Source organism: Mustela lutreola, chromosome 9, assembly GCF_030435805.1.
Source record: "Mustela lutreola isolate mMusLut2 chromosome 9, mMusLut2.pri, whole genome shotgun sequence".
Lineage (NCBI taxonomy): Eukaryota > Metazoa > Chordata > Mammalia > Carnivora > Mustelidae > Mustela > Mustela lutreola.
The window spans coordinates 10,406,285-10,431,300 of NC_081298.1; the positions used below are offsets into that span (position 1 = coordinate 10,406,285).

The 25,016-nt window shown below is 44.2% G+C and overlaps 1 protein-coding gene across 4 annotated transcripts in view; it reads left to right on the forward strand.

The window, feature by feature from the left end:
- ADNP (activity dependent neuroprotector homeobox) overlaps nt 1-15,950 on the forward strand; it is a 31,507-nt gene extending 15,557 nt beyond the window's left edge. For 3 of the 4 annotated variants that reach the window (XM_059132818.1, XM_059132817.1, XM_059132819.1), the window contains 3 exons: nt 7,713-7,825; nt 9,618-9,710; nt 11,758-15,950. In XM_059132818.1, coding sequence (XP_058988801.1) covers nt 7,718-7,825; nt 9,618-9,710; nt 11,758-14,868 — 3,312 coding nt within the window. In that variant the 5' untranslated portion in view covers nt 7,713-7,717 and the 3' untranslated portion in view covers nt 14,869-15,950. Of the gene's footprint in view, nt 1-7,387; nt 7,410-7,712; nt 7,826-9,617; nt 9,711-11,757 lie in introns of those variants that run through there. The other variant, XM_059132821.1, reaches the window with a different exon arrangement.
- The last annotated feature ends 9,066 nt before the right edge of the window (nt 15,951-25,016 follow it).

Consider the following 25,016-nt stretch of genomic DNA (forward strand, 5'->3'; position numbering starts at 1 on the left):
GCATCGGGCTCTCTGCTCGGCAGGGAGCCTGCTTCCTCCTCTCTCTGTGCCTGCCTCTCTGCCTGCTTGTCATCTCTCTCTGTCAAATAAATAAATAAAATCTTTAAAAAAAAAAAAAAAAAGGAGAAAGGAGTCTAAACTTTATTTTCTCACCTCTGTCATGCTGCACACTTTTACTGCTCATCCAGAAGAGCATTCTGCCCTGGATTGTCAGTTACTTGTTCTGTCGTATTTGGGATTGAGAAAGAGAGGAGACAGTTAGATCTGCCTTTCTGTGAAGAGCCTCTGGCATCTGCAACGTCTTTTACCCGAGCTTATAGGAAATTGAAAGATTAGTTGCTTCTGTTTGGGACTATGTTTGTTGTTGTTGTGTAAAGAAGGAGAAGGATGGTTTCTTCCAGACCAAATGTAGGTTCTGGGCTCTCAACATGCTCACTCATCAGAGGGCTATTCTAAAAAGGCTTTATGGGGTTTATTTTTTTCAAAATACACACATATAAACCTATTTACAACTGGCTTAGTTTAAATGTAGGACCTAGTGACACCCTTAGAAAACAAATAAGGTATCTCTCTTTACTATTTCTGATCCCAGAATAGTCAGGAAAGATAAGCACTTACTGATTATAAAAAGAAACAGTGTTTTACAGTGACCACAGTTTTACTCAGTGATATTGACAGGTATTAAGTATGTTGTTGAGGGGGTGGTAGGAGGAAAAGTGAGCACATAAATAAGGAAATGATGTTTTCTTTCTGCGTGGTTTTTATTTTAATGGGTCCTAAATGTTTCCACAGAGACATCACAAAATCCGTTTAAAAAAAAAAAAAGTATGATCTTGGGTAGCATGAAGATTTATGACAGTCTTCTTAAAATGTCTGTGTGTCTTAACAAAACAGTACTTTTTAGTTAGTGGTTTAAAGAAACTTCAAATATATCTGATCCTTAAATCCCAGCACAGGTTATGAGATCTTTATATAAACACTTGCATCTGTGTGACATTAGAATACACTGTTTTCTTGATTTAATATCAAAAATCTGAATTTCCTCTGTGTTAGTTTGGATTGATGATGTTACCAAAAATGAAACTGTCTATATTGTAGTAGTTAAAATGTCTTCCTAGTTTTTATTAACATAGAAAATACAACTGCTGTTTTTCTTCACTAGTAATGGACTTATTTCCAGCCTTTGATTCCCCCCCCCCCACCTCCACTAAAAGATTTTCTCAGATGTGTGTTTTTCTTTACAGCTTAATGTAGAAATGTTTAAAGGACACCACCAAAGTATAAACTGTATTCTGAACCTTAGGCTTACTGTGGGCTTCTGACAGCCATACTCTGATCAGGCTGTAATTTTACTCAGGGGAGATTTTCAGTAAACTTTTAGAATTCTGTTGTAGCCATCAAACTTCTGCTTTGGTTGATTGTCCGCTAGGTCCTCATTCTACATTTCAGACAGCTCACCTTGGCATAAATTTTCATTAGAAGCTTAATTTAGACAAGTAACTATTTCAAGGAGATACTTAGTAACTGGGAAGTTTTCCTCCTCCTCCCTGCCGGTTCAACCTCTGAGCCCCTCCACTTTTTTCTTTCTTTCTTTTTTTTTTAATAAGTTAGCTAAGAGTTGTTCAGAAACAAGGGTTTCCTCTTTATAAGGGGGGGTGGGAGCTTGTTGAAAACCATTTGTTTAGGCCAAGCAGCTTGTGTTTAGGTGCTACCAGGAAGAAGTAACCATTCCTGTCTAGCTGTCAGTGCAGTGTTAGAAACGTTTTCTTAAGAAAATTGTAAATTTGTATTCACTGATACAACTGATGCATTAGCTGTCACTCTGCAGATTTTGGTTCACAGATATAAGAAAGTTGCAGGTGATGGAAATTAGGGCGTGCTATCATATTTACTTCTGTATTTTCTGGTATGTTAAATTAATACCATATGTTCTTATGAAGAACTTGGGAACCTAAGAAGGCACATAAAAATATGAAGAACTATATCCTGGAAAATGTCATGTTAACATCCACACTTGTGGTAGCTTAAAAGATAATCTGGAAAAGTTTGATCTGGAGGCTTTTTTTTTTTTTCTCCTGGCTTGTTTGATTAACTGTGCCTGGTCAAAGGTTTAAAGTTTATGGGGTATTTTTGTTTTTGTTTTTGTTACTTTCTGTGGGCACACTTACAGATGTTTTCCTGCTTTTTCCCTACTCCAAAAAAAAAAAAAAAAACCAGACAAAGTGATGTCATCCTCCATCCCTTTGCAAGGAACCTTATCGTGTACATAGAAAGGCCTCATGACTCTTGGTGTATCAGGTCTTGCAAACCTTGCCTTGAGTGGGCTAAACTAGAAACATCTGCTGTCGGGATCCCCTGTCTTCCTGACCCAGAAGAATGTCAATACAACACCTGATTTGATCCAAGCCTTTTGGCAGAGCTTTTGTTTCATAAATAATTATAATTGTGTTTCTCAGATGATGACTTCTTTGCTTAAGTGATGTTTAGTCATTGAGATGTTGTTATTCTTCACCTGTACAGGTTCATCCTATAGATCCTTCCTCATGAGACAGGCTCAATCTGCCTCATTTCTCTCTTGGTATGTGGAGTAAAGGAGTATTTTAATTTTGGTATTTGGAAGGGAAAGAAACCTTTGTTTGATCAGTCTTCTATGTATGTATTCAATTCATCTCTAGCCTAGGGGCACAGATCTCAGATTTTTCATTTCTGCCATCTGACTCTTGCTTTCTAAGAAAGCACATGAGTAGAAGTTTGGCCAGGATTATTAGTAAAACTTTAATGTTTTGGACCCAATCAGTAGGTGTGGGTAAAATTCACAAAGATCAATAGGAAGGGATGTGGCTGAATCATTCAGCAATGAATTTAAATCATTCTTAAAAATTGATATTTTTGTCTTGTTCATCAGATGGCATATGCTTACCCAAACACTACTCATTTTAAGTTGTTAATAAAATACTTGCAAATGTTGACTCTGTTATTAATAGGTCATTGAGCTTTCCCCCAAATTTTTCATTGTTTATTTGTTTGTTTTTAATTTTTATTTTTGAAAGTGGGGGAGGGGCAGAGGGTGAGGTTGAGAATCTTAAGCAGTCTCCATGCCAAGTGCAGAGCCTGATGCAGGGCCATCTCCTGACCCGAGCCAAAATTAAGAGTCGGACGTTTAACCGACTAAGCCACCCAGGCTCTCCCTTTCTAATATTCTAAAATATTGGGGAGAGGGGCATCTGAGTGGTAGCATCCAGCTCTTGATTTCGGCTTGGGTCATGATCTTGGCATTGTGGGATCAAGCTCCATGTCGGCCTCTGCACTGTGCATGAACCTGCTTAGGATTCTCTCTCTTCCTCTGGCCCTCCGCCCACACCTATCTCCCTGTCGCTTTAAAAAAAAATGGTGGAGGTGTTTGACCATTCGCTGTTTTTGTTTTTGATTCATGAAACCAGGATCCAAAGCATCTTTCAGAAGAACTCTGTCTTCCTAACAAACTTACTCTTTCTCCTAGACCTAATAAATAAGTGTAATTACTTGACATAAAGTTCTTCATCTTTTCTCTTGTTCACTTCCTCTTCTGTGTCCTACTACCCAGTGGGTCTACAAAGACTTTTGGTTGCAGGGAACATGAACCAAGGCTTAAGCAAAAGTGGTCGTGTATTTGGCTCTTGTTTAGAAGAGTCTTTGGAAGGGGCTGTCAGGCACAGCTGGACTGAGGACTTTAAGTATTGTCTGCTTTCTCCATGTAGTAGCAGGTCCTGAGTCCTTTTCAGCATCACTATCAGCCGTGTTTGGGGCACACATCCAGTTCTGCTAGTCTCAGTGTCGGCAGAGGTAGAACACTCCGATTGGTGGACCTGAGTCAGACACACACTGCTGATGGAGGAGGTGGCTCCAAGAGGCAGTTCGGCAGGCAGTAGCCATCTTCTTGACTCCAGTGGCCAGGTGCCTGCTGTGTGCTCTAGTTCCTGGCCCTTAGACATGATGGAGTATGGAAGGGAAGAACTGTGTCCTGTTCATCTCTCTGTTCCCAGCACAGTGATAAAGTATAGGTTCTTCAAAAATGATTGATAAACAGGAGAATAGTGGTTCCAGTCTATTAAATTGGATATTTTCCCCTTTTTTGCCATGAGCTGAAAGGTTTTTGGTTTGACTGGAGGAGCTCCCCTTGGTATTGGGATAATGGTGCTGACCTGGTGAAATGGCCATTCTGACAAACAAGGAGGCTTAAGAGAAATGACTAGCCACCTGGGGACAAATCTGGAGAGAAAGCCCATCTTCTGGCAATTTTTGACATTAAAGGCTCTTCCTACTTAAGAGTAATTATTCTAAATACTCTGTTTTTTGCCCTCTTTTTATTCAGAAATGATGGATCAGCCCTTAATCTCAAACAGTTGATTTCCTATTTACTCGGTTCCTGCCCCTCAGTCACTTATGATATGGGCCTCTTGTACACATTTCTAAATCAGAGGACTTTTCAGGGCCAGGAGTAATTCTTGTAAAAGCTTTTAAGTATGAATCAAATAGATAACATTGATGAACCCTGAAGCCAGCTGTTGATTTGAAGTTGTTTCTTTAAAGAAAAGGAAACTTATTTGACAGAACAAAGAGTGGGGAAGGAGGAACAGGAGAAGGAGAAGCAAGCTCCGTTCTCAGCAGGGTTCCTGATGCAGGCCTTGATCCCAGGGACCCCTTGAAGTTTTTTTTTTTTTTTTTTTGAGATTATTTATTTGTTTGACAGAGAGAGAGACACACAGAGATCACAAGTAGGCTGAGAGAGAGGGGAAAGCAGGCTCCCCGCTGAGCAGAGAACCTGATTCGGAGCTCCATCCCAGGACCCTGGAATCATGACCTGACCTGAAGGCAGAGGTTTAACCCACTGAGCCACCCAGGTGCCCCAAAGTTCTTTCTTAACAGCAAGCAAGAGGCTGGGGAAAACAACCTGTAGGGCCCTTTAGTTCTTTATCTTGTCACCCATAATTGTGCTAACATTCACAGAGTTGAATTCTGGCTTCTTGCAGAAAAGCTTGATACAACAGTGGCCCCTTACAGAAGGGGAGCTCCATGGCAAAAGGATAAGAGCAGGAGGGATCCTTCTTTGCTTATATTTTAACACTGTGTACCTGTTCTATGAAGTTTTACTTAAAAAACAGGAGTCTCTGTAAATGCTTTTGATGATGCTAACACACATGAATGAATGAGTTATTCTAGCTCCAGATGGACAAAATGTTTTTTTTTTTTTTTTAAGATTTTATTTATTTATTTATTTGACAGAGAGAGAGATCACAAGTAGGCAGAGAGAGAGAGAGAAGAGGAAGTAGACTCCCTGCTGAGCAGAGAGCCCGATGCGGGACTCTATCCCAGGACCCTGAGATCATGACCTGAGCTGAAGGCAGCGGCTTAACCCACTGAGCCACCCAGATGCCCCAGATGGACAAAATCTTAAGTGACCTCCATAAGCAAATACATAGAGGGTACCTCCATCTGTGGGAGAGGGCAAAGAGAAGTCCCCAGATCCAATAACAATGCCAATAATTTAATTCTACATCTTTCAGTGTAAACTTTAATTTAGATTCCTCCTAGTTGTTAATCATTTAAAAAAAAAAAAAACACATTTTTGTACAACATTTTGTGGTAAGCAGTGTTCAGTATTTATATGCCTGTTTAATTCAGCCTAAGTAGACTTGAGATTTACTCCATGGCTGAAATACCACATTTTATAAATTACAAGTTGCTTGTAACGAAGCTCCTTTATGAACATACTGACATTTCCAGAACTGTAGGTGTATAAACTGGGTGCCTACCATGCAGGGAGGTGCTTAAGACAACTTGTTTAGCCGTGGGTGGTGGGCACTGAGAAAGCCTGATGTATTGCCCATAGGAGAATGAGTTCTCCTTTATCCTTGGCTGCAGTTTAACTCCCTGGGTGCTTTCTGTATGGACTAGAGTCTTCAGTGGTGGCGACATTTCCCAATCATTGTGTATTTGTTTCTGCTGAGATACTCAGCTGCATATAACCAGAAGGCGGGGAAAACCAGTGGCTGCCTTCTGGGCTCATCTCTCTTAAGTGAAGCAGGACTGACTTGAGAAGTTCCAAAAGAACTGCTGGATTTGAGCCCACAAAGAGTTTATGAAATGAATAGAGAAACAAGATGTCTCTTCGCAGACTTGGGCGTTGGTGGGCATCTGTTTTGATGCCTGGGCTCTTCAGAACTAGCCTGCAACATTTGCTGTATTTCTGAAACATTGCTGTCGGGTGGTTCTCTCTCAGTGACCTGGTTGTGGGAAGTTTCATTAAGCAGCAACTGATCTAATACTTTTCAAAAAGATGGTTTAAAACAATTTAGCAATAAAATTTCCACAAAGAATAATGGATCTGTCTTTGAATACACATTAAATTTGTAACCAAAGTGACTTCTGAGTCCACTCGTAAGTAATATGCAGATTGTTGGATGGCAGAAAGTGTGAAGGACACACAGTCATGCTTCTTAGCTGCTGAGGATGGAAAGAGTAAGCAGTGTTTTTTAGTGAAATGCATTTCTTTTTTGGCCTCAGTTATACTTTGTACTTCATGTAGAATATTTTGAAACTTCTCAGTACTGATGACACATCCAAATTCAGAATTTGTAGGAGTTGTTTGTTTTGGTAGTCTTTACTCTTTTTTCCATTTTTCATAGTTAATATTGATTTTTGGATTAGAATAATAAATGAGGTAACATGGTACTGTATTACATTTGGATTAGTTGATTATGGTTGTACTTACAAATGGTAGTGGTATTATAGAGTAACAGTCTTTATTAATCAGTAAACCAGATTTGTGTGTATTAAACTTTAATTCCTATTGCTTTGGCTTTTGGGTTTGCCACTGGTTTTGGTTTTTGGAACTATTTAATATTCTACAAAATTTATTTGGATTATTACATTGATGATAAATTCTTACCGTATTTTATAGGAAACATTTATGGTCATGTAGAAGCCATACAAATACTAATTTTATTTTAACTTTTGTTTTTTAAGGAACTTGGGGGAAGTGGACCTAAATTTGTGCTTTTAATGTATTAGGTCATTTAAAGAATTTTTCAGTTCCTTCACACATACATGTAAGCTTTTCATTTTTCAAGAGGATCCTCTAAAGTCTGTAACACAGTCATCATCTGCCCTGATGCTGAGTGCCTTTGTCCAGGGGTCCTGCTGGCTGGGGGGCTAGGTACACAACCAGTAGTGTCTTTAGTTTGGATAGTATTTGGAAACACTAAAGGATATTTCTTAGCAGTGTGCAGGACAGTTCCCAGAAAACAAAAACTTCTTTTCCCTGGCACTCAAAATTTTGTGATAATGATGCTGAAATGGTGAACATTTTTCTATTTTCAGAGGCTCAACATCACAAGGAGAAAAGCACTAACTCAATTTTAAGATAATCGGTTGGTATTATTAACCTAATTCTCAATTTTAAAAAAACCAGTTTGGTGATGAACTTAATTAGAATTGTGCCAGATTAGACCCACAGTTGATATATAACATAGAGCACCCTGTTAAAAATAGAAAAGATCAGAGAGCACTTACTTTGCCTGTCTGCTTTAAAAGTAATCGGAACATACTAGATAAGGGTATCTACTCTCCTTCTTTGTCAGCGGGCCAGGGTTTGTGGTCCTACCATCAGTGCAAGTAGGAAATATTACAAGTTGTACGTGTTTTGACTTGACTTAAATTTTTTTTTCCAATAGAAACTATGTTCCAACTTCCTGTCAACAATCTTGGCAGTTTAAGAAAAGCCCGGAAAACTGTGAAAAAAATACTTAGTGACATTGGGTTGGAATACTGTAAAGAACACATAGAAGTAAGTAGCATGCCATTTTTTAAATTTTAACATGACTCAGCTTCTGATCCATTACTTTGTGTCAGCAGCCGGGATTGGTTAATTCTTAGTCGTGATTCTGAATTATAACTGCAGCATTAGCTTCACCCGAGCTTTCTCAGTTGACTTAACTTGCTCCCTTCTCCCTAAAATGGGCTTTTTCATCTTTGCATCATGAAGCAAAAGCAGATCTCCTGGTGAGGGTGTAACTTGTCAGACATTTTAGGTGCTTTAAAATTGTCTCTAATTTCACATTCTTAGAACAGCCCCTGGGGGGGGGGGGATGTAGGAATTCTTATCTCCAGTTTACAATGAAGAACCAGTAAAGATTTAGGTCCACCTCACAGCTAAGCGTATGGTCGGGTCTGTCTGCCGGCTCCAGAGCCTGTTCTCATTCTGATATGCCTGAGTGTTCTGGTTGACCTTCTGATTGGTGAGGCATGGTGGTTTGGGTGCTTGTTGTCTCTTTCCTTAGGATGAGTATTTGTTGGCCCTTCTGACCCATCATACACTATTATCTTCCCCCTTGTATAACAGTTTGGACTTTTGCAAACTGTTTTTCTGACCTTTTTTCTGAGCTTTGTAGAAGCCCTGTGGGATAGCCAGTGTCCTGGTCTCCTCCTTTTCCAGATCTCATTACTCTAGGTCTTGCGGTTTAGTTGGTCAGAGCCTCTGATTGAAATATTTAAAGGTGTTTTCCCCACTAGCCTTTAAGTTCCATCTGGCCAGGAACCGTAACTACCTTGTCCCTCCGTGTATAACCAGCACCTAGCACAGTGCTGGGTACATAATAGGCATTCAGGAACTGTTTGGATGGAATTGAAAGTTAAAAAGCAATTTCCTTCATGCAACAGATTTTCTTTTCCTGACTCCCATGAATAATACTTGGGGTGGGGGGAGTATTTTCATGAAGACTGAAGCTTCTCCAAAGTGGGCTTCTCTAGTTACGTTATCCCCAGTGTGGAAGTTCACTGCCTCTCCATCCCCTCAAATTCAGGCAGATCTGCCCGATAAAACAGTCCATCTCAGTCCACTTTGCACTCAGTGGAATAATCTGCACAAGACTAAGTAATGCCAATGTTAAGGTGCCTTTTCTCTCCTGCATTTGATGTGTTCCTGCCATTATTACACCGATTACATACTGTGGAATTTATATGTGCTTGATTTTCCCACACTGAACTGTGAACCTTTTGGAGTCCAGGGGAATTTTCTCCTGAGACTTTGTATCTTCCTGGCCTGGGGGGAAACGGGCCATTAAGTTTTTACGTAAGAGTATAAATTTAACGTAGTACTGCTTACTTTTCTTCGGATAGCTTTCTTCCTTTTGTGGGTTTAGAAATCCTAAGTTTTCTTCCCCATCCATTTCTACCCTTTGTCCCCCTCAGAAGCAGAATATCACATCCATGGTGCTGTAAGCAGGCATTGCTAGCTTACACTCCATTCTAATGCTACAACTGAGGAGTTACAATACTCTCATGAAAGGAGCTTTGGTATTACTACGTGACTGAAGTTTTTACTTGATTAGAACTTCCAGTGGTTTCCTTGGAAACCTTGCTGACCATTTGGGGAATGTTCAGTTGTTAGGAAATGTTGAATACAACTTCCGTATGCCTTTTTTTATTTCCTGAGCCTTATCATTCCTAGTTTAGTTCTTGGTGGGATTGGTTTTTCTGTGTGTCTTCCCAGTTCTAGCTAAGAGATGGGATTTTTAAGTAAGGTTGGGCTAGAGTTGATATCACTATGTTTTTGTAAACTTCTTTCACTGTTTTTCTAGGATTTTAAACAGTTTGAACCTAATGACTTTTATTTGAAAAACACTACATGGGAGGACGTAGGACTGTGGGACCCTTCGCTTACGAAAAATCAGGTAAGTGGCGTAGGGGACTTCCCCAATGGCAACCTCCTTGCTGTCCTCCCTTGTCAGCTCTAGGCCTCTCATAGTGATGCATTGTTTTGTGGGCAGTAACCTTGTGTGGGAAATGTCAGAGTTGATTATTTCAATTTTGCTAAGCGGCAGGGAGAACTAGGAAGAATCTTTTTTGTCATTGGACTGAAACTTTAAAGTGTAATAATAGGAAATTTGTTACTTAAATGTTCTAAGGTGTACTGTATATCAGCAGTACTTTTGCTCTTCTGTTTCTGTTTCCGAAACGTACCCTCCAATATTCTGTTCATCTAGACCATCCGTCATTTTTTTGTGTCTGTCGCAGTTCACGTTATTTCTGGAGAAAGTGTTTTTTTCTGTGTGGGTATCATCCAACCTCTGGGGTTGCTAAGCCAGCACATGGGGAAGGAGATGGGTGGCTGTATAGGACAGTAGTGACAGAAAGGTGTCACTTAAATTTTTCAAATTGGAATTAAGAACACTCTTAGGTAGTCCAAGGCACCAGTGATGCCAGCAAGTATCAGGAGGTAAAGATATAACAGAGAAGGTGGTACAGGTAGTGGTTTCTGTCCCACAGGGAGGAGTGATTGTCACGGCAGACTTTATCATTACCTATTTCAGTAGTGACTGTAGTTCTGTAATTATTTTTTTTAAGATTTTATTTATTTTTTTGACCAACAGAGATCACAAGTAGGCAGAGAGGCAGGCCGGGGAGTGGGGGGTGGCAGGAAGCAGGCTCTCTGCTGAGCAGAGAGCCCGATGTGGGGCTTGATCCCAGGACCCTGAGATCATAACTTGAGCAAAAGGCAGAGGCTTAACCCACTGAGCCACCCAGACACCCCTAGTTCTATAATTATTGAGCTCTTATACTTGGGCAAAGATTTTAAATTGTGGAAGTACTTTTACTTTTACTGCCTCAGAAATTTGAGAGTATGGTTACCTGGTTTTTTCTTATCCATACCTCAGGAAAAAAATGTATGCACCCAGAAGTCTTCAAATGTAAAAGCCTTCCAGTGGGACATGCCGCTTAATTCGGTTTAACAAATCCCAGAGCTTCACATTCTAACACTGAATAGGGGATTGAGCTTTAAGGAGATGCAGAGTATTTTATTTTGTGTCAAACCAGTATCTGAAACAAAGTAGGTTTTTAGGGAGAAAAGCTAATCTCTTGCCCTGCTTGTGTTTCACTGGTCTTCAAAGGACAAACTGCATAGATGCTAGTGAGCGTAATTCTGAACGTTGCTCTTGGACGCCGGTGTGTCCTGCAATATGTCAGTGGATTTTTCACATCACGCACTCCTCATAGTCTGGGAAATTTTTATTTAACTTCTTAATTTGAATCAAAGCGGCTAGCACTTCATTAGTTCTTTTGAAGCTGCTCTTGCTTGAGAAGAGAGACCGTGGCTTATAGAAGAAAGCCAGCCTTTCACATCAGTAGCTTTTTGATCAGTAATGAAATCTAAATACGACACTGCACTTGGATCAGAGGGAAGAAATGTTTTGAGATTTTTGAAGATTTTTCATGATGGGAGGGAAGAAAGGTGTATCTTTATGTCCTACTGCCTAATGGCACTATAGCACTGAGGGCCCTGACTTTCACAGAATAGTAAATCTGGAACCTTTTGCAAGAGTGAGAGTGATTTCACAGTGTTTATTTTTGTCATTTCTAACTGTAAAATGTTTATCTTTGAAGCCATTTGTCTTTGGCTCCTCTAAAACCAATCAGCAAATATGACTTTGATCTTTTCTAAACATTGAGGGGAAGCTTGGAATGAGGGTTTTTTTTTTTTAATACTCTGGGACTCAAATAAAATTATTTTGTTTAGAACCATTTTCTCATTTGGATTCATATTTTACAATTTAATTTTGAAAAGGAAAAAAAATTATATTGATGCATTTGAGTTTCAGGTCTAAAAATAGCATTATATCTCTATTTTAAAAATAGAGAACATCTGGGGGAGAAAATCTAGAACCTGTTACTATCTTTTCTGAAGTGGCATTCTGATTCCAGGTTTTGTCTTTTCTTTAGGACTACCGGACGAAACCTTTTTGCTGCAGTGCTTGTCCATTTTCTTCAAAATTCTTCTCTGCCTACAAAAGTCATTTCCGGAATGTCCATAGTGAAGACTTTGAAAATAGGATTCTCCTTAATTGCCCCTACTGTACCTTCAATGCAGACAAAAAGACTTTGGAAACACACATTAAAATATTTCATGCTCCAAACGCCAGCGCACCGAGTAGCAGCCTCAGCACTTTTAAAGATAAAAGCAAAAATGATGGCCTTAAACCTAAGCAGGCTGACAGTGTAGAACAAGCTGTTTATTACTGTAAGAAGTGCACTTACCGAGATCCTCTTTATGAAATCGTTAGGAAGCACATTTACAGGGAACATTTTCAGCACGTGGCGGCGCCTTACATAGCAAAGGCAGGTGAGAAGTCACTCAACGGTGCAGTCCCTCTAGGTTCAAATGCCCGGGAAGAGAGCAGTATTCACTGCAAGAGATGCCTTTTCATGCCAAAGTCCTACGAAGCTTTGGTACAACACGTCATCGAAGACCATGAACGCATAGGCTATCAGGTCACTGCCATGATTGGGCACACAAATGTGGTGGTTCCCCGATCTAAACCCTTGATGCTAATTGCTCCCAAACCTCAAGAGAAGAAGGGCATGGGACTCCAATCAAGAATTGGTTCCCTTGCTTCTGGAAATGTCCGGTCTTTGCCATCGCAGCAGATGGTAAATCGACTCTCAATACCAAAGCCTAACTTAAATTCGACAGGAGTCAACATGATGTCCAATGTTCACCTACAGCAGAATAACTACGGAGTCAAATCTGTAGGCCAGGGCTATGGCGTTGGTCAGTCCATGAGACTGGGTCTAGGTGGCAATGCACCAGTCTCCATCCCTCAGCAGTCTCAGTCTGTGAAGCAGCTACTTCCGAGTGGCAATGGAAGATCTTACGGGCTTGGGTCAGAGCAGAGATCCCAGGCACCAGCAAGATACTCCCTGCAGTCTGCTAATGCCTCTTCTCTCTCGTCAGGCCAGTTAAAGTCTCCCTCCCTCTCCCAGTCACAGGCATCCAGAGTATTAGGTCAGTCCAGTTCCAAACCCACTGCAGCTGCCACGGGCCCTCCCCCAGCCAATACTTCCTCAACTCAAAAGTGGAAAATATGTACAATCTGTAATGAGCTTTTTCCTGAAAATGTTTATAGTGTGCACTTCGAAAAAGAACATAAAGCTGAGAAAGTCCCAGCAGTAGCCAACTACATTATGAAAATACACAATTTCACTAGCAAATGCCTCTACTGTAATCGCTATTTGCCCACAGATACCCTGCTCAACCACATGTTAATTCATGGTCTGTCTTGCCCGTATTGCCGGTCAACGTTCAATGACGTGGAAAAGATGGCGGCGCACATGCGGATGGTTCACATTGATGAAGAGATGGGACCTAAAACAGATTCTACTTTGAGCTTTGATTTGACATTGCAGCAGGGTAGTCACACTAATATCCACCTCCTTGTAACCACATACAACCTGAGGGATGCCCCAGCTGAATCTGTTGCTTACCATGCCCAGAATAACCCTCCGGTCCCTCCAAAGCCACAGCCAAAAGTTCAGGAAAAGGCAGATATCCCTGTTAAAAGTTCACCTCAGGCTGCAGTACCCTATAAAAAAGATGTTGGGAAAACCCTTTGCCCGCTTTGCTTTTCAATCCTAAAAGGACCCATATCTGATGCACTTGCCCATCACCTACGAGAGAGGCACCAAGTTATTCAGACGGTTCATCCGGTGGAAAAAAAGCTCACCTACAAATGCATCCATTGCCTTGGTGTGTACACCAGCAACATGACCGCCTCGACTATCACTTTGCATCTAGTTCACTGCAGGGGTGTTGGAAAGACCCAGAATGGCCAGGATAAGACAAATGCACCCTCTCGGCTTAATCAGTCACCGGGCCTGGCACCTGTCAAGCGCACTTACGAGCAAGTGGAATTTCCCTTGCTGAAAAAGCGAAAGTTAGACGATGATAGTGATTCGCCCAGCTTCTTTGAAGAGAAGCCTGAGGAGCCTGTTGTTTTAGCTTTAGACCCCAAGGGTCATGAAGATGATTCCTATGAAGCCAGGAAAAGCTTCCTAACGAAGTATTTCAATAAACAGCCCTATCCCACCAGGAGAGAAATTGAGAAGCTGGCTGCCAGTTTGTGGTTGTGGAAGAGTGACATTGCTTCCCATTTTAGTAACAAGAGGAAGAAGTGTGTCCGAGACTGTGAAAAATACAAGCCTGGTGTGTTACTGGGCTTCAACATGAAAGAACTCAACAAAGTGAAGCACGAGATGGATTTTGATGCTGAGTGGCTGTTTGAGAATCATGACGAGAAGGATTCCCGAGTCAATGCTAGTAAAACTGCTGACAAAAAGCTCAGCCTTGGGAAGGAAGAGGACAGCTCCTCAGACAGTTTTGAAAATTTGGAGGAAGAATCCAATGGAAGTGGTAGCCCTTTTGACCCTGTGTTTGAAGTCGAGCCTAAAATCCCCAACGATACCCCGGAGGAGCACATACCGAAGGTCATTTCTGAGGATGCTTTAGAATCTGAGGGGAAGCTAGACCAAAAAGAGGAGGATGGTTCAAAATACGAAACTGTTCATTTGACTGAGGAACCGACCAAGCTGCTGCGCGATGCCTCTGACAGTGACGTTGACCACGATGACGCCGTTGAGTGGAAGGATGGTGCTTCTCCGTCTGAGAGTGGCCCCGGTTCCCAACAGGTGTCGGACTTTGAGGACAACACAAGTGAAATGAAAGCGGGAACCTGGTCTGATGAGTCTTCCCAGAGTGAAGACGCAAGAAGCAGTAAGCCAGCTGCCAAAAAAAAGGCTACCGTGCAAGGCGACAGAGAGCAGTTGAAATGGAAGAATAGTTCCTATGGAAAAGTTGAAGGGTTTTGGTCCAAGGACCAGTCACAGTGGAAGAACGCATCTGAAAATGACGAGCGCTTATCTAACCCACAGATTGAGTGGCAGAATAGCACAATTGACAGTGAGGACGGGGAGCAGTTTGACAACATGACTGACGGCGTTGCCGAGCCCATGCACGGCGGCCTGACCGGCGTGAAACTGAGCAGCCAGCAGGCCTGAGTGCCCGGTTCTCCGGCACTGGGGACCAGCTGCCGCCTGGGGCTCGGCTCTGCTCTCCTCCCGGTAGGACTGCAAAGCTGTATTCTGACTGGTACCGCCTTTTGAGCGCTGGGTCACCGGGCTGTGGGGATACGAGGCCACTGCTAATCCCGGTGGTTCTTCCCATGTCTATGACACACGACTGGCTGATCTGGCTTCAGAACTTGCTGTGACAGACACAGTAAATAAATGTGAAAAACCGATAAGCTGGTGGCTCACGAACGCACATGAGGAAAAGCAGAGGTTTATTTTATCTGCCTTCTCAACATTTCTTTCCCTCTGTAAAATGTTTGGTTGGATGATCTGGGGAAGCGTTACCCTGATTGACACGGTAGTGTAGGGCCAACATTCAAGCTACCAGTCCAATGTGTATAGTAGACTTCGGGGAAAATCAATTTTTTTTCATGTATTCATTCTGAATAGTTGAAATGTATATTTGTACAGTCTTTTAGACCTATTCAAGTGATGCCTATGATATTGTTATTGTGTACCCATCTAGATTTGTTTCTTTTTTTAGTGTTGCCCTTGCTGTGTAATAAGCGCTCTATCTAGTTTACCTAGCAAAAGCCTGAAACTGCGCTAGTATGGACTTTTGGACAGACTTAGTTTTTGCACATAACCTTGTACAATCTCGCAACAGAGGCCAGCCACATAAGATATATATCTGGACTCTCTTGTATTATAGAATTTTTCTCGTTCTGAATATCCTTGACATTACAGCTGACAGAAACAAAAACTGGCATTTCAGATCTGTTTTCTGAAATCTTTTAAGCTAAAAATCACATGCAAGAATTGACTTTGCAGCTACTAATTTTGACACCTTTTAGATCTGTATGAAAGTGTGTTGTGTTGAAGCAGCAAACCACTGAGTGCTGCATTTTGGATATTTAGTTTTATCTTTAGTTAAGCACCACCCCGGTGTATTCATTTATACCATCTAATATATGACACACTGTTGTAGTATGTATAATTTTGTGGTCTTTATTTCCCTTTGTATTCATTTTAAGCATCTAAATAAATTGCTGTATTGTGCTTAATGTAAATACTTGCTTTATTACAAATTACAATCCTATGTGTCCATTATGTCGTGTGCCAGCCAACGCCATGGCTCACAGAAGACCAAGATGTGCCACTGGCGTTAAGAATGCTTTCTCTCAAGGCACCTGTTAAAACTTCTTTTGGTTTCCTTTTGCCTTTCCCCTTTTTAACTGCAAAAATAAACATCCTTGAGTTTTTCAGTTCCCCTTTTGTCAAGGAGCAGAGCCTGCTTATATATGTAAATGTCTCGATAAAAGGATGTTAACAAACCGGCATTAATTTGCAAGCGGAGTATTAATGCCCTGGCAGTTCTTTCTTCTAAAAGGAAGTAAATGTTAGTTTTCGCCTTACACTGGGAACAATTGTACTACACAGGCAACTACTCTCTGCTTCTGTTGTAATTCTCTAGACCATCTTGCTACTAAGAAGGCTTTGGAGATCACACACCTGAAGGGCCGGTAAGGTCAAAGGAGCTAGTATATTTACTACATCACTCCCAAGAGCAGCTTGGACTAAAGAGTGGAAGCGTATGAGGAGGCAGTATTAGGCGACCGTTTTCAGTAATTACAATGATGGAAAGCTCCAAACCTTACAGAGGGCAGAAGCCGAGCAAGCACCTCTCGGGGACTTTGGTCTAAACAGGTCTTAAGTGGCTAGCTTCCATCATTTTTAAGACTTCTTCCAAAAAACAGCTGTAACAAAAGCATTAACAAGACCAAAGTAAGTTGACCAACCTCCTAAAATGGTGCCGTCCTGCTTCTCAAAAACTACAGGAGCAAGTGCAAGAATAGACCAGGACCTTTAGGGCACTGGGGGCTGGCCTGGAGTTGTCTGTGCTGTAAGGAGGAGAAATTCTATAGACGCCCACTGATGACAGTAAGGACAGGACGTCCCCAAACTAAGATGCCCCAGATGATCACATCAGAAGAACTGGCACTGAGAAAAACTTTTACTTAAGGATTGTAAATAGCAGCTATCCTGAAGCCCTCTCGCCCTTGGGGTGAAATTAGGCTGCCGAATAAATTACTAGGTGGGAAGGATGGAACCCCGGGCTCAGGAGGCCTACGTGGAGTTGTATGGAGACTCGCACACAATAGCGGAGGGGGGGTGTACGTTCCTGGTTGAACATGTGAGCAGAGACATGAGTGTGCTGCCTCGCTAAGGTGGTCAAAAGGGGCATTGTTGGCATTTGGAGAAGAATTCGGCCACCTAAGAACTGAAAACAAAGATCCCCAACCAGCCATGTTGCAGAAGCCCTAAAAGTGTCTCAATAAAAGCCATTGAAAAGAATGTCGTTGCTACTGTTTGCTTTTGGAATAATCTGGAAATAAAAGCTGTGGCAACCTGCCACCTTCTAATTAGAGAATGTCTATAAACTGTAGACTGAACAAGTCTGTGAATGTCCTTCCCAGGAGACTCCTTTATGTCCTTCCGATTCTCCTGTGGCCCTGACTTCCAGAGTCTGACCAACCCCCGAGCAGCGGGATTTCTCTCGCTTTTCAGCACATTGAGGCACTTTCTTCTCCCATCGTTGGTCTCCATTGAACAGCACTTTGTCCCCCTCTTAAGAGCTAAGCAGAAAAGGATTTGCCCCTTTGCCCTGTAGTTACGTATCCAACCCAAAGGCCTGCCTGTTTGTAAAGACAGGTTTCAGGAGGGAACAAAACAAGTGCCAGATCTGAAAACCTGTGATGGAGGTGGGGCACCGCCCCAACTGAAACTCCACTGGAAGCCACTCAACTTGGCTTTTGTCAAGTAGGTACTGCTATGTACAGGGGTGGTTTCCCTACCTTGACCCCAGACTGCCAGCATCAAACCCTCGGGACGGAGGCCCCAAAATCCTCTCTCAGGGATTCTGTGCTACTAAAGCTTGAGACTCACTTAATTTGCGTAATAGAAAACCCACTCTGTACTGATGAAATTCGGATGTATTAAGTACATGGGTTTGGCAGAGCATCGAGTTAGCCTCTGCCCTTCCTTCGGCAGCGGTCTTTTCTACCCATCGTGACCCTCATTTCTAACAGACCCTATTGCGCACCTGGTCAGCACCAACTGCAAGCCTGTCGCACCGAAATGTCCCCCCCCTCCCCGAAAACAAACTAGAAGAGGGTGCTCGCACCTCTCAGAAACGGCATTCCAACACACCAGTTACCAGTTGGCCACCGTGAAGTGCTCTAGAAAGACATAAAATTCTTGATGGTGCATCCGGTTAGTAAATAAGCTATTTTCTATCAACTACTAGTAGAAGGTCAGCTTGAAAACAGATCCAAATTTGAACCAGAGAAGGGTCACCGTTCTGGAATTCCTGACTACTTCATCAATGGACTCCACTTTTTAAACAACTGTAACATTCACTAGAACGTAAATCTAAGTGGAATTGCAAATTAGCCGGGAGTTGTGTTCAAAAAATTTGTATATAAGGCGAAAGTTGCATGTCCTGGAAGTCCTCCAGTCATGATTTCAAGTGCAAGTAAGAGAAGGACAGAGGAAGGAAGGTCCATAGTCATTTCCAGGGCAGATGACCTATGAATGGAATTAAGGGCAGAATCTTCACTATTTAAACGAGCTGTTGTAGCTGTGTGTTTTTCAGAATACGGGATTCTCGGATCTGTGATGGAGGCCAAGCGCCACCACCTGCCCAGCGCCATCAGGCCTCAGAGCTGTAAGGCCGTTTAAAGCTCAGCCGGCTTTTGCATGAGTCTTGCTGGAACTTTATTAAGCTTTTATTACTAAGTGAGGCAAAATGAATATCCTAATAAGCCAACTGCTCAATTTTGGAAACTGATAAGAGATTAGAAATAAAAGGTCTTTCCCAATGTAGTTGTAAGAACTGTACTGGCTGGGACTTGGACTAGAACATGATACTACCTTGTACTGAGTGTATGTGAAGCGGCCAGACATGAGAGCCTGGGGATTAGTGGTCAAGGCCCTACATGGCTTGCTGGTGGCTGCCTCTGCTGGCAAGGCTAGCTAAGTGGGGTTCCCTGGGAAGAGGGAACCAAGAGAGGCTCAAACACAGAGCTCTGTCCTTCAAGGACCCATCCTCCAGGCCAGGGGCAGGACTACACCTTTCCTAGGAGCTCAGCACACACAAGTACTTTCCGACATCCCTGAAGTGTTCCTGGGACTAGTAGGATAGGTACTAAATTCCAAGATAATTTAAGTCCTCAAAATAGTCCTGCCCTAGTGCCCCAATACCCCCCACCCCCAACAACAACAACAACAACAAGTCCTGTGAAGGCAATATCAGCTCCAGGTTTGAGAAATGAACTTGTCCTAAGATCCCAGCTGGCAGAGGAGAGATAGATGCTGACTCGGACCCAGGACATCTGAGTCCCCAGCCACTGGCACTCCAACTGCACCACGCAGCCTTAACCTGGGCTACAAAGGAGCCTCTTAAAGCCTTTCCCCGCTGCGAATGCAGACACACAAGCCCCATCTCTAAACCACACATGCTTTTCCCAGTGCACACTACTCTTTCTCACTGCCGTCTTGGTCTGCTTTATGTACTTCGTATGTCTCAAGGGCTCTTTTTAAGAAGGAAAACTTTGTTTCTACAAGAAAGGACAGGCAGCAGAATTTGCCATTAATGAAGACGTCCATAAAAATAAATACAACACGTTAGATGAAAACTTCACCACCTGTTATTGCCTGCTGAAGGCTGTGAGCCTGAGTCTGGCTCTGCTTGTTAAAAAGGAAAACCAGAGGGATTCAAGGCACACAAAACGAAAATGAGACTTCTTCCTTGGCCCAGACAAGACTGAAAGAATTGGGGGAGCCGCGTGTCTTGGTGTGATTTATGTCTCCTAGTGCATTCCGAGGGGCCCTGAAGAGCCCAGGAGCAGCTCTGGCTCACAGTGCTTCCCAGGGAAGTCCTTGCCCATCAGTGATGACCTTACTCTCCTTACCCAGCTTCAGACACCTTTTTTATGAATGGGACTGTCACTGCCAGGGAACAGGAGTTCCAACTCAGACTGTGTGGATAAAGGGGACACACAGATAACAGCTACGCTCGGTGGCGTGGGCAAGGGCTAGGGTCCTCTGCCCTTCCTCCCGCCTACATGATCACTCTCATCCTAGGCCGGTCCCCTGGTGTCCACACGGTGCTTCCCATTCACCTTCCCTCACTACTGAACAAGAGTCCTGACCTTGAGCCAAGCGGACCATTCCTGAGCTGGTCTCTGTGGCTGGAGGGCTCGGTCAGAGCTAGCTCAGTGAGTCCCTGGGAGCTCAGAGACCCTGACTGGCTTCGATCAGTCAGCACCCATCTCTGGAGCTGGGGTGGAATCTGTTCAACACAAACCAGAAACCAGCTCACACCCAATCCCGTGCCACACGCAGGACGGTGGGAGGCGGACGCTGAGGCCCCTACGCCCTTCAAAGGAAAGCAAGTTCGTACCGAATATGAGACCGAAGAAGCCGTGTCTGCTGGAACGCAGGTAGCCAGTCGCTGTAAACCTCCTGTTCTGCCACCGCGGCAGTGCTGGGCGCCCACAGCTTGAAATGCCCGGGGGAGTTCTTCTGAGCCCCTCCCCCGCCTGGGGGGGGGGTTGGTCCCGTGGCCCAGGTGATTTCCTCTGTGCGGCCAAGACTGGGAAGCCCTGTTTTAAAGACACTTAAAGACACGCACGTGAATGTGGCCTACAACCCGAGCCCTCCCCTGAGTCACACCCTTGCTGCTGGGCGCTTCCTATGTAAGACCATTTGTTCTGTTTCTCCCCATTCAACAAACACCAGCTGGACAGCCGAAGAACCCCCAACTCTACAGTCAGAGAGGCGACCTGTGTGCAGAAACCAATTGAAAATGATTTTTTTCCAGTTTATTTCTACACCCAATGTGGGGCTCAAACTTACAACCCTGAGATCAAGAGTCACATGCTCCACCAACTGAGCCAGCCAGGACCCCGCCCCCAACTTTTTAAGTTATCACCACACCCAATGTGGGGCTCGAACTCATGACCCTGAGATCAACAGATTCTCCACTGACTGAACCAGACAGGGGCCCCTGCAGAAACCCACTTCCCATGTGCAAGCAAATGCCCCAGCTCCTCCTGGGGTCCCTGTGGGGGGCAATGAGGAGACCGTGGGCTCCCTGGGTTGGGGTCCTGTTGCCCCTGCCCCCCACCCAGCCCCAAGTCCTTGGCTCTTTCACTGATGAGCCGATGGAAGAAACACACAAACCTCGTTCTCAGGCGCGTCCAGCTCTGCTCCCTCTCCTCCGTGGGGGGCCCAGCTCCCCAGTAGAGTGGCAAGGACGAACCCCATAACCAAGTCCTTCCGGGGGAGGGGCCACCTGCCACTGTCAGATGTGGCACCGCGGGGCCGCCAGCAGCCTGTCCTGACTCCAGACCCGGGGCCGCTCAGTCCCCCCTCGATGCCCTCCTCACCCTCGGCCCGCGTGCGGCCAGCAGCGCCTGGGCCCTAAGTCCCCGCACGGAGGCCCACGCAGCCTCCGCCCCACGGCCACGCCGCGCCGCCCACAGGCCTCAACTGCGTCCAGCTGACCTTGCCTGGGAAGAATGTGGACGCTTCGGAGGCCACAGCGGGCCCGCAGGCCTCACAGAGCAAAGTCTATAAAGCGGCCGAGACAGAATTGCTGTGAATTCTTCCAAAGCCAAGGATGGTCGTGCCCTTGCCCAAGAGACAAAGCGGGCCAAGCACACCTAGGAGGCTTCCCAGAGCCCCGGGGCCTTGGAGGGCCCCTCTGCAAACCTCCCCCCGACCACGCCCCGCTACTATCCGAGCTTCTGCCTGAGACTTTCTCTGTCACCACCAGGCAGCTAAGCCACATCAACACCCAACACGGGGCCTGTACTCACCACCCCGAGCCCCGGCGTTGCGTGCTTTACCAACTGAGTCAGCCAGGTGCTGTCACCAGGCAGCTCTTTAAGCAAATTCTTCAGCCCTTATTCAAGCTGTGGACCAACTAAAAACAATAAAACTTTCTGCAGAAGGGGAGGAAAGAAAGATGAAGTGAGATTTTGCTCTAAGATGGGGAGGAAAACCCCCGCTGCGTCCAGGTTCCTGGGTCAACAAAGCCTCCCCAGAGAGCCGGTAATCCTATCAGTAGACGCCTTTTGGGGTGTCTGCCCAGTCTCTAACCCTGCTCTCTGAGAACTCCCCTTTACAGCCCAAGGAGAGCTTTCGTCTCACATGGATGTTCGACTTTAGCAGACGCTTTCTTCTGCATCTGTGGAAATGACTGTGTGGTTACTGGCCTGTATGAACACAGCGGGTTACACTGATTGATCTGCAGATGTTAAACCGACTTTGCATTCCTGGGAGAGATCCCACGTGGTCGTGAGGTATAATCCATTTCCTACGTTGCTGGGTCCAGTCCGCCAATATATTTTTTTTAATTTATTTCTTTGAGAGAGAGAGAGAGGAGGAAGCAGGCTCCTCGTTGAGCAGAGAGCCCGATGTGGGGCTCGATCTCAGGACCCTGGGATCATGACCTGAGTCGAAGGCAGAGGCTTAACCCACTGAGCCACCCAGGCGCCCCCGCCAATATTTTGTTGAGAACTTTTGCATCTGTATTCGTGAGGGATATTGGTCTCTAGTTTTCTTAGGTCTTCATCTGACTCGATTTCAGTCACTTCCAAAAGGAGGGCCATGGAACACACACATTCTGCAGTAAGACCGCACCCCCCTGGCCCAGGAAATTTGGAATGGGGGCACCGAGATGCTTGCCGGTGGGCCAGTGGCTAACTACACATAATGCTGTCACAATGGCAGCTGTCACTTCCCCCCAGCTGCATTTCTTCACATACTCCGTATCCTTGCAGTAAATTCTCCGTGTCAAAGGGCCTCCGGTTCTAAGGCTCCCAAATGCAGATGCCCACAGGGGCCAGGCAGATAAAATAAATCAGCGGAACAGTTGGGATACCAGAGAAACCTGGAAGAGCATGGCCGTCTAAAGCGACTCGGCTTTGGTTCATCAATTCTGACAACGATGTGAGCCTAGTAGTGCCTTATATTCCAGTTTTCAAAGACATGTGGGAAATCCAGCTCTTTCTGTCAACTGTCCTCATTTTTAATTGTTGGCAACTGATTTTGGTTAATTTTTTTTGAAGAGGTAAACACCAAAATAACAAAAAGGATAAAAAAAAATTGGAAACATGAAAAGTCTACTTCTCTCTCCCTACGAGGGACTCACTGTTCTCAGATTTCTATGCACCCTTCCAGGGAATGTCAATGCCTTTCTCACAAAGACGGTAGCATATCGTGTGCAACTTCTCTGCACCTTGGCTTTCATGTGTTGGTGACATTTCCAAACTGGCTCATGAGGAACTCCTAACTCATTTTTACAGCTTCATAGGATTCCATCCATCTGTGCATGTGGACGTACTAGGACTGAACCAATCCCACTACTGATAAACACTTAGGTGCCTTCCAGTCTTGGGTTATTTCAACACATGGACAATCACTGTTTGGGTTTATCATTTCTCTCGTGTGTGTCTATTAGGAGGCAAAATCCCTAGAGGTAGAATAACAGGTCCAAGGGCATAAACATTTCTCATGTGGATCGGTGATGCCCACGGCCCTCGTGAGCATATCTCACTAGCAATGCAGGAGAACACTCATTTTTTCAAAATTTCACTGACAGTGTCAGCAAAGACTTTTCACATTTGCCAGTCTAACATACTGAAAATGGAGGAATTTCAATATTATTTCATACTTACTGGTAGAGATTGAGTATTTTTTCATGTTTTAAAATGCCTTTTACATTTTCTTTTCTGTGAGATGCCTGTTCATATTCTTTCCCATTTTTCTACCTTGCCTCTTATTTATTTGTAGAAGCTGTTTATATATTAAGGAGATTTTCCTTTTGTAAAATGAGCTGCACATAGATTTTTCCCAATTTGTTACTTGTCTTTTTGATCATTCGCCTTTTGAATTTGCTTAGGGTTTTTTATTTGTTTGGATTTTTTTTTTTTTGAATTTTTGGTTTGTTTTTGCCATTCAGAGGACTTAACTTTTTATATATATATAATCAAATGTATCTTTAAAGCTTCTGGATGTTGAATGATTCTCCAATGTTTCTGCCTTCTTACATAAATTCATTTTATACATCTAACTCGTCCTTAATCCATTTGGAATTTTGGAAATGTTCCTGGCGTACAGAGTGAGGTATGGAACTCGCTTTATTTTTTCCAGATGGTTACCCAGTTGTCTCAACACGAAAACATTTTTAAACAGTTCAGGGTAAACCACACATTTCTGCCAATGCGTGGGCCACCTTCTTGAAACCTCTTGCTTTGACAGACATGAAGTTCATATCCATGGCAAAGCAAGGAGGCGGTTGAATGAAGAAGAGCCTGGTTCTTCTGAAAATTTGCCCTCCCCTTTCTACTGGGGTCCCATAAAAGAACTTTTCCTAGGCTGCACCCGAGCTAGTGGTCAAGGCTTTTCTCTACCTGACAGGACATAGCTCACCTAGTACCAGGACAGTGACTCCAGAACACCAGCAAAGGACTGGGGTCAGAATTGCTGGCAGGCTCCGTGTCCTCACCTTCCCTTCCCACCAAGTTGTCCCCAAATGTCCCTCAAAAGTCACCGTTTGGCATCAGGACTCCCAGCAAACTTGGAATGACCAGTCCTCGCTCATGAGTCAGCTTCCCACAGATGTTCTCGGGCAACCGCTCCTGTCCTCGCTGCTCTGGGGGAAAGCGGGTGTCCCTGAAAGGATCCAAGAACAGTGAACCACACAGAGAGGGCTGGTGCACACTTCCACCTGCTCTTACTCCATAATTTAAGGGCAGTCCCTAAGTCACTTGCTGTTGACCCTGCCGGATGCCACCGATCAACTGAGACGCACAAAAGTTGGCCCTTTCCCGGCCAGGCTGATCACCATAGCAATGCTGTTCACTTAGCGCCCGTTGCCATGCCTGAGACCAGGGCTCACACCGGTCCCCCGCTGCCATCCACACAAACACCCCCCCACCCCCCAGGGGGCATGTGCCCTTGTTAGCCGTATTCCCACTGAGGCGGGAGCTGGGCTCAGAGAGGGTAAGCAACTAGCCCGGGGCCACACAGCTGAGGTGAGCAGGAGATGATGGTACCACCCAGGC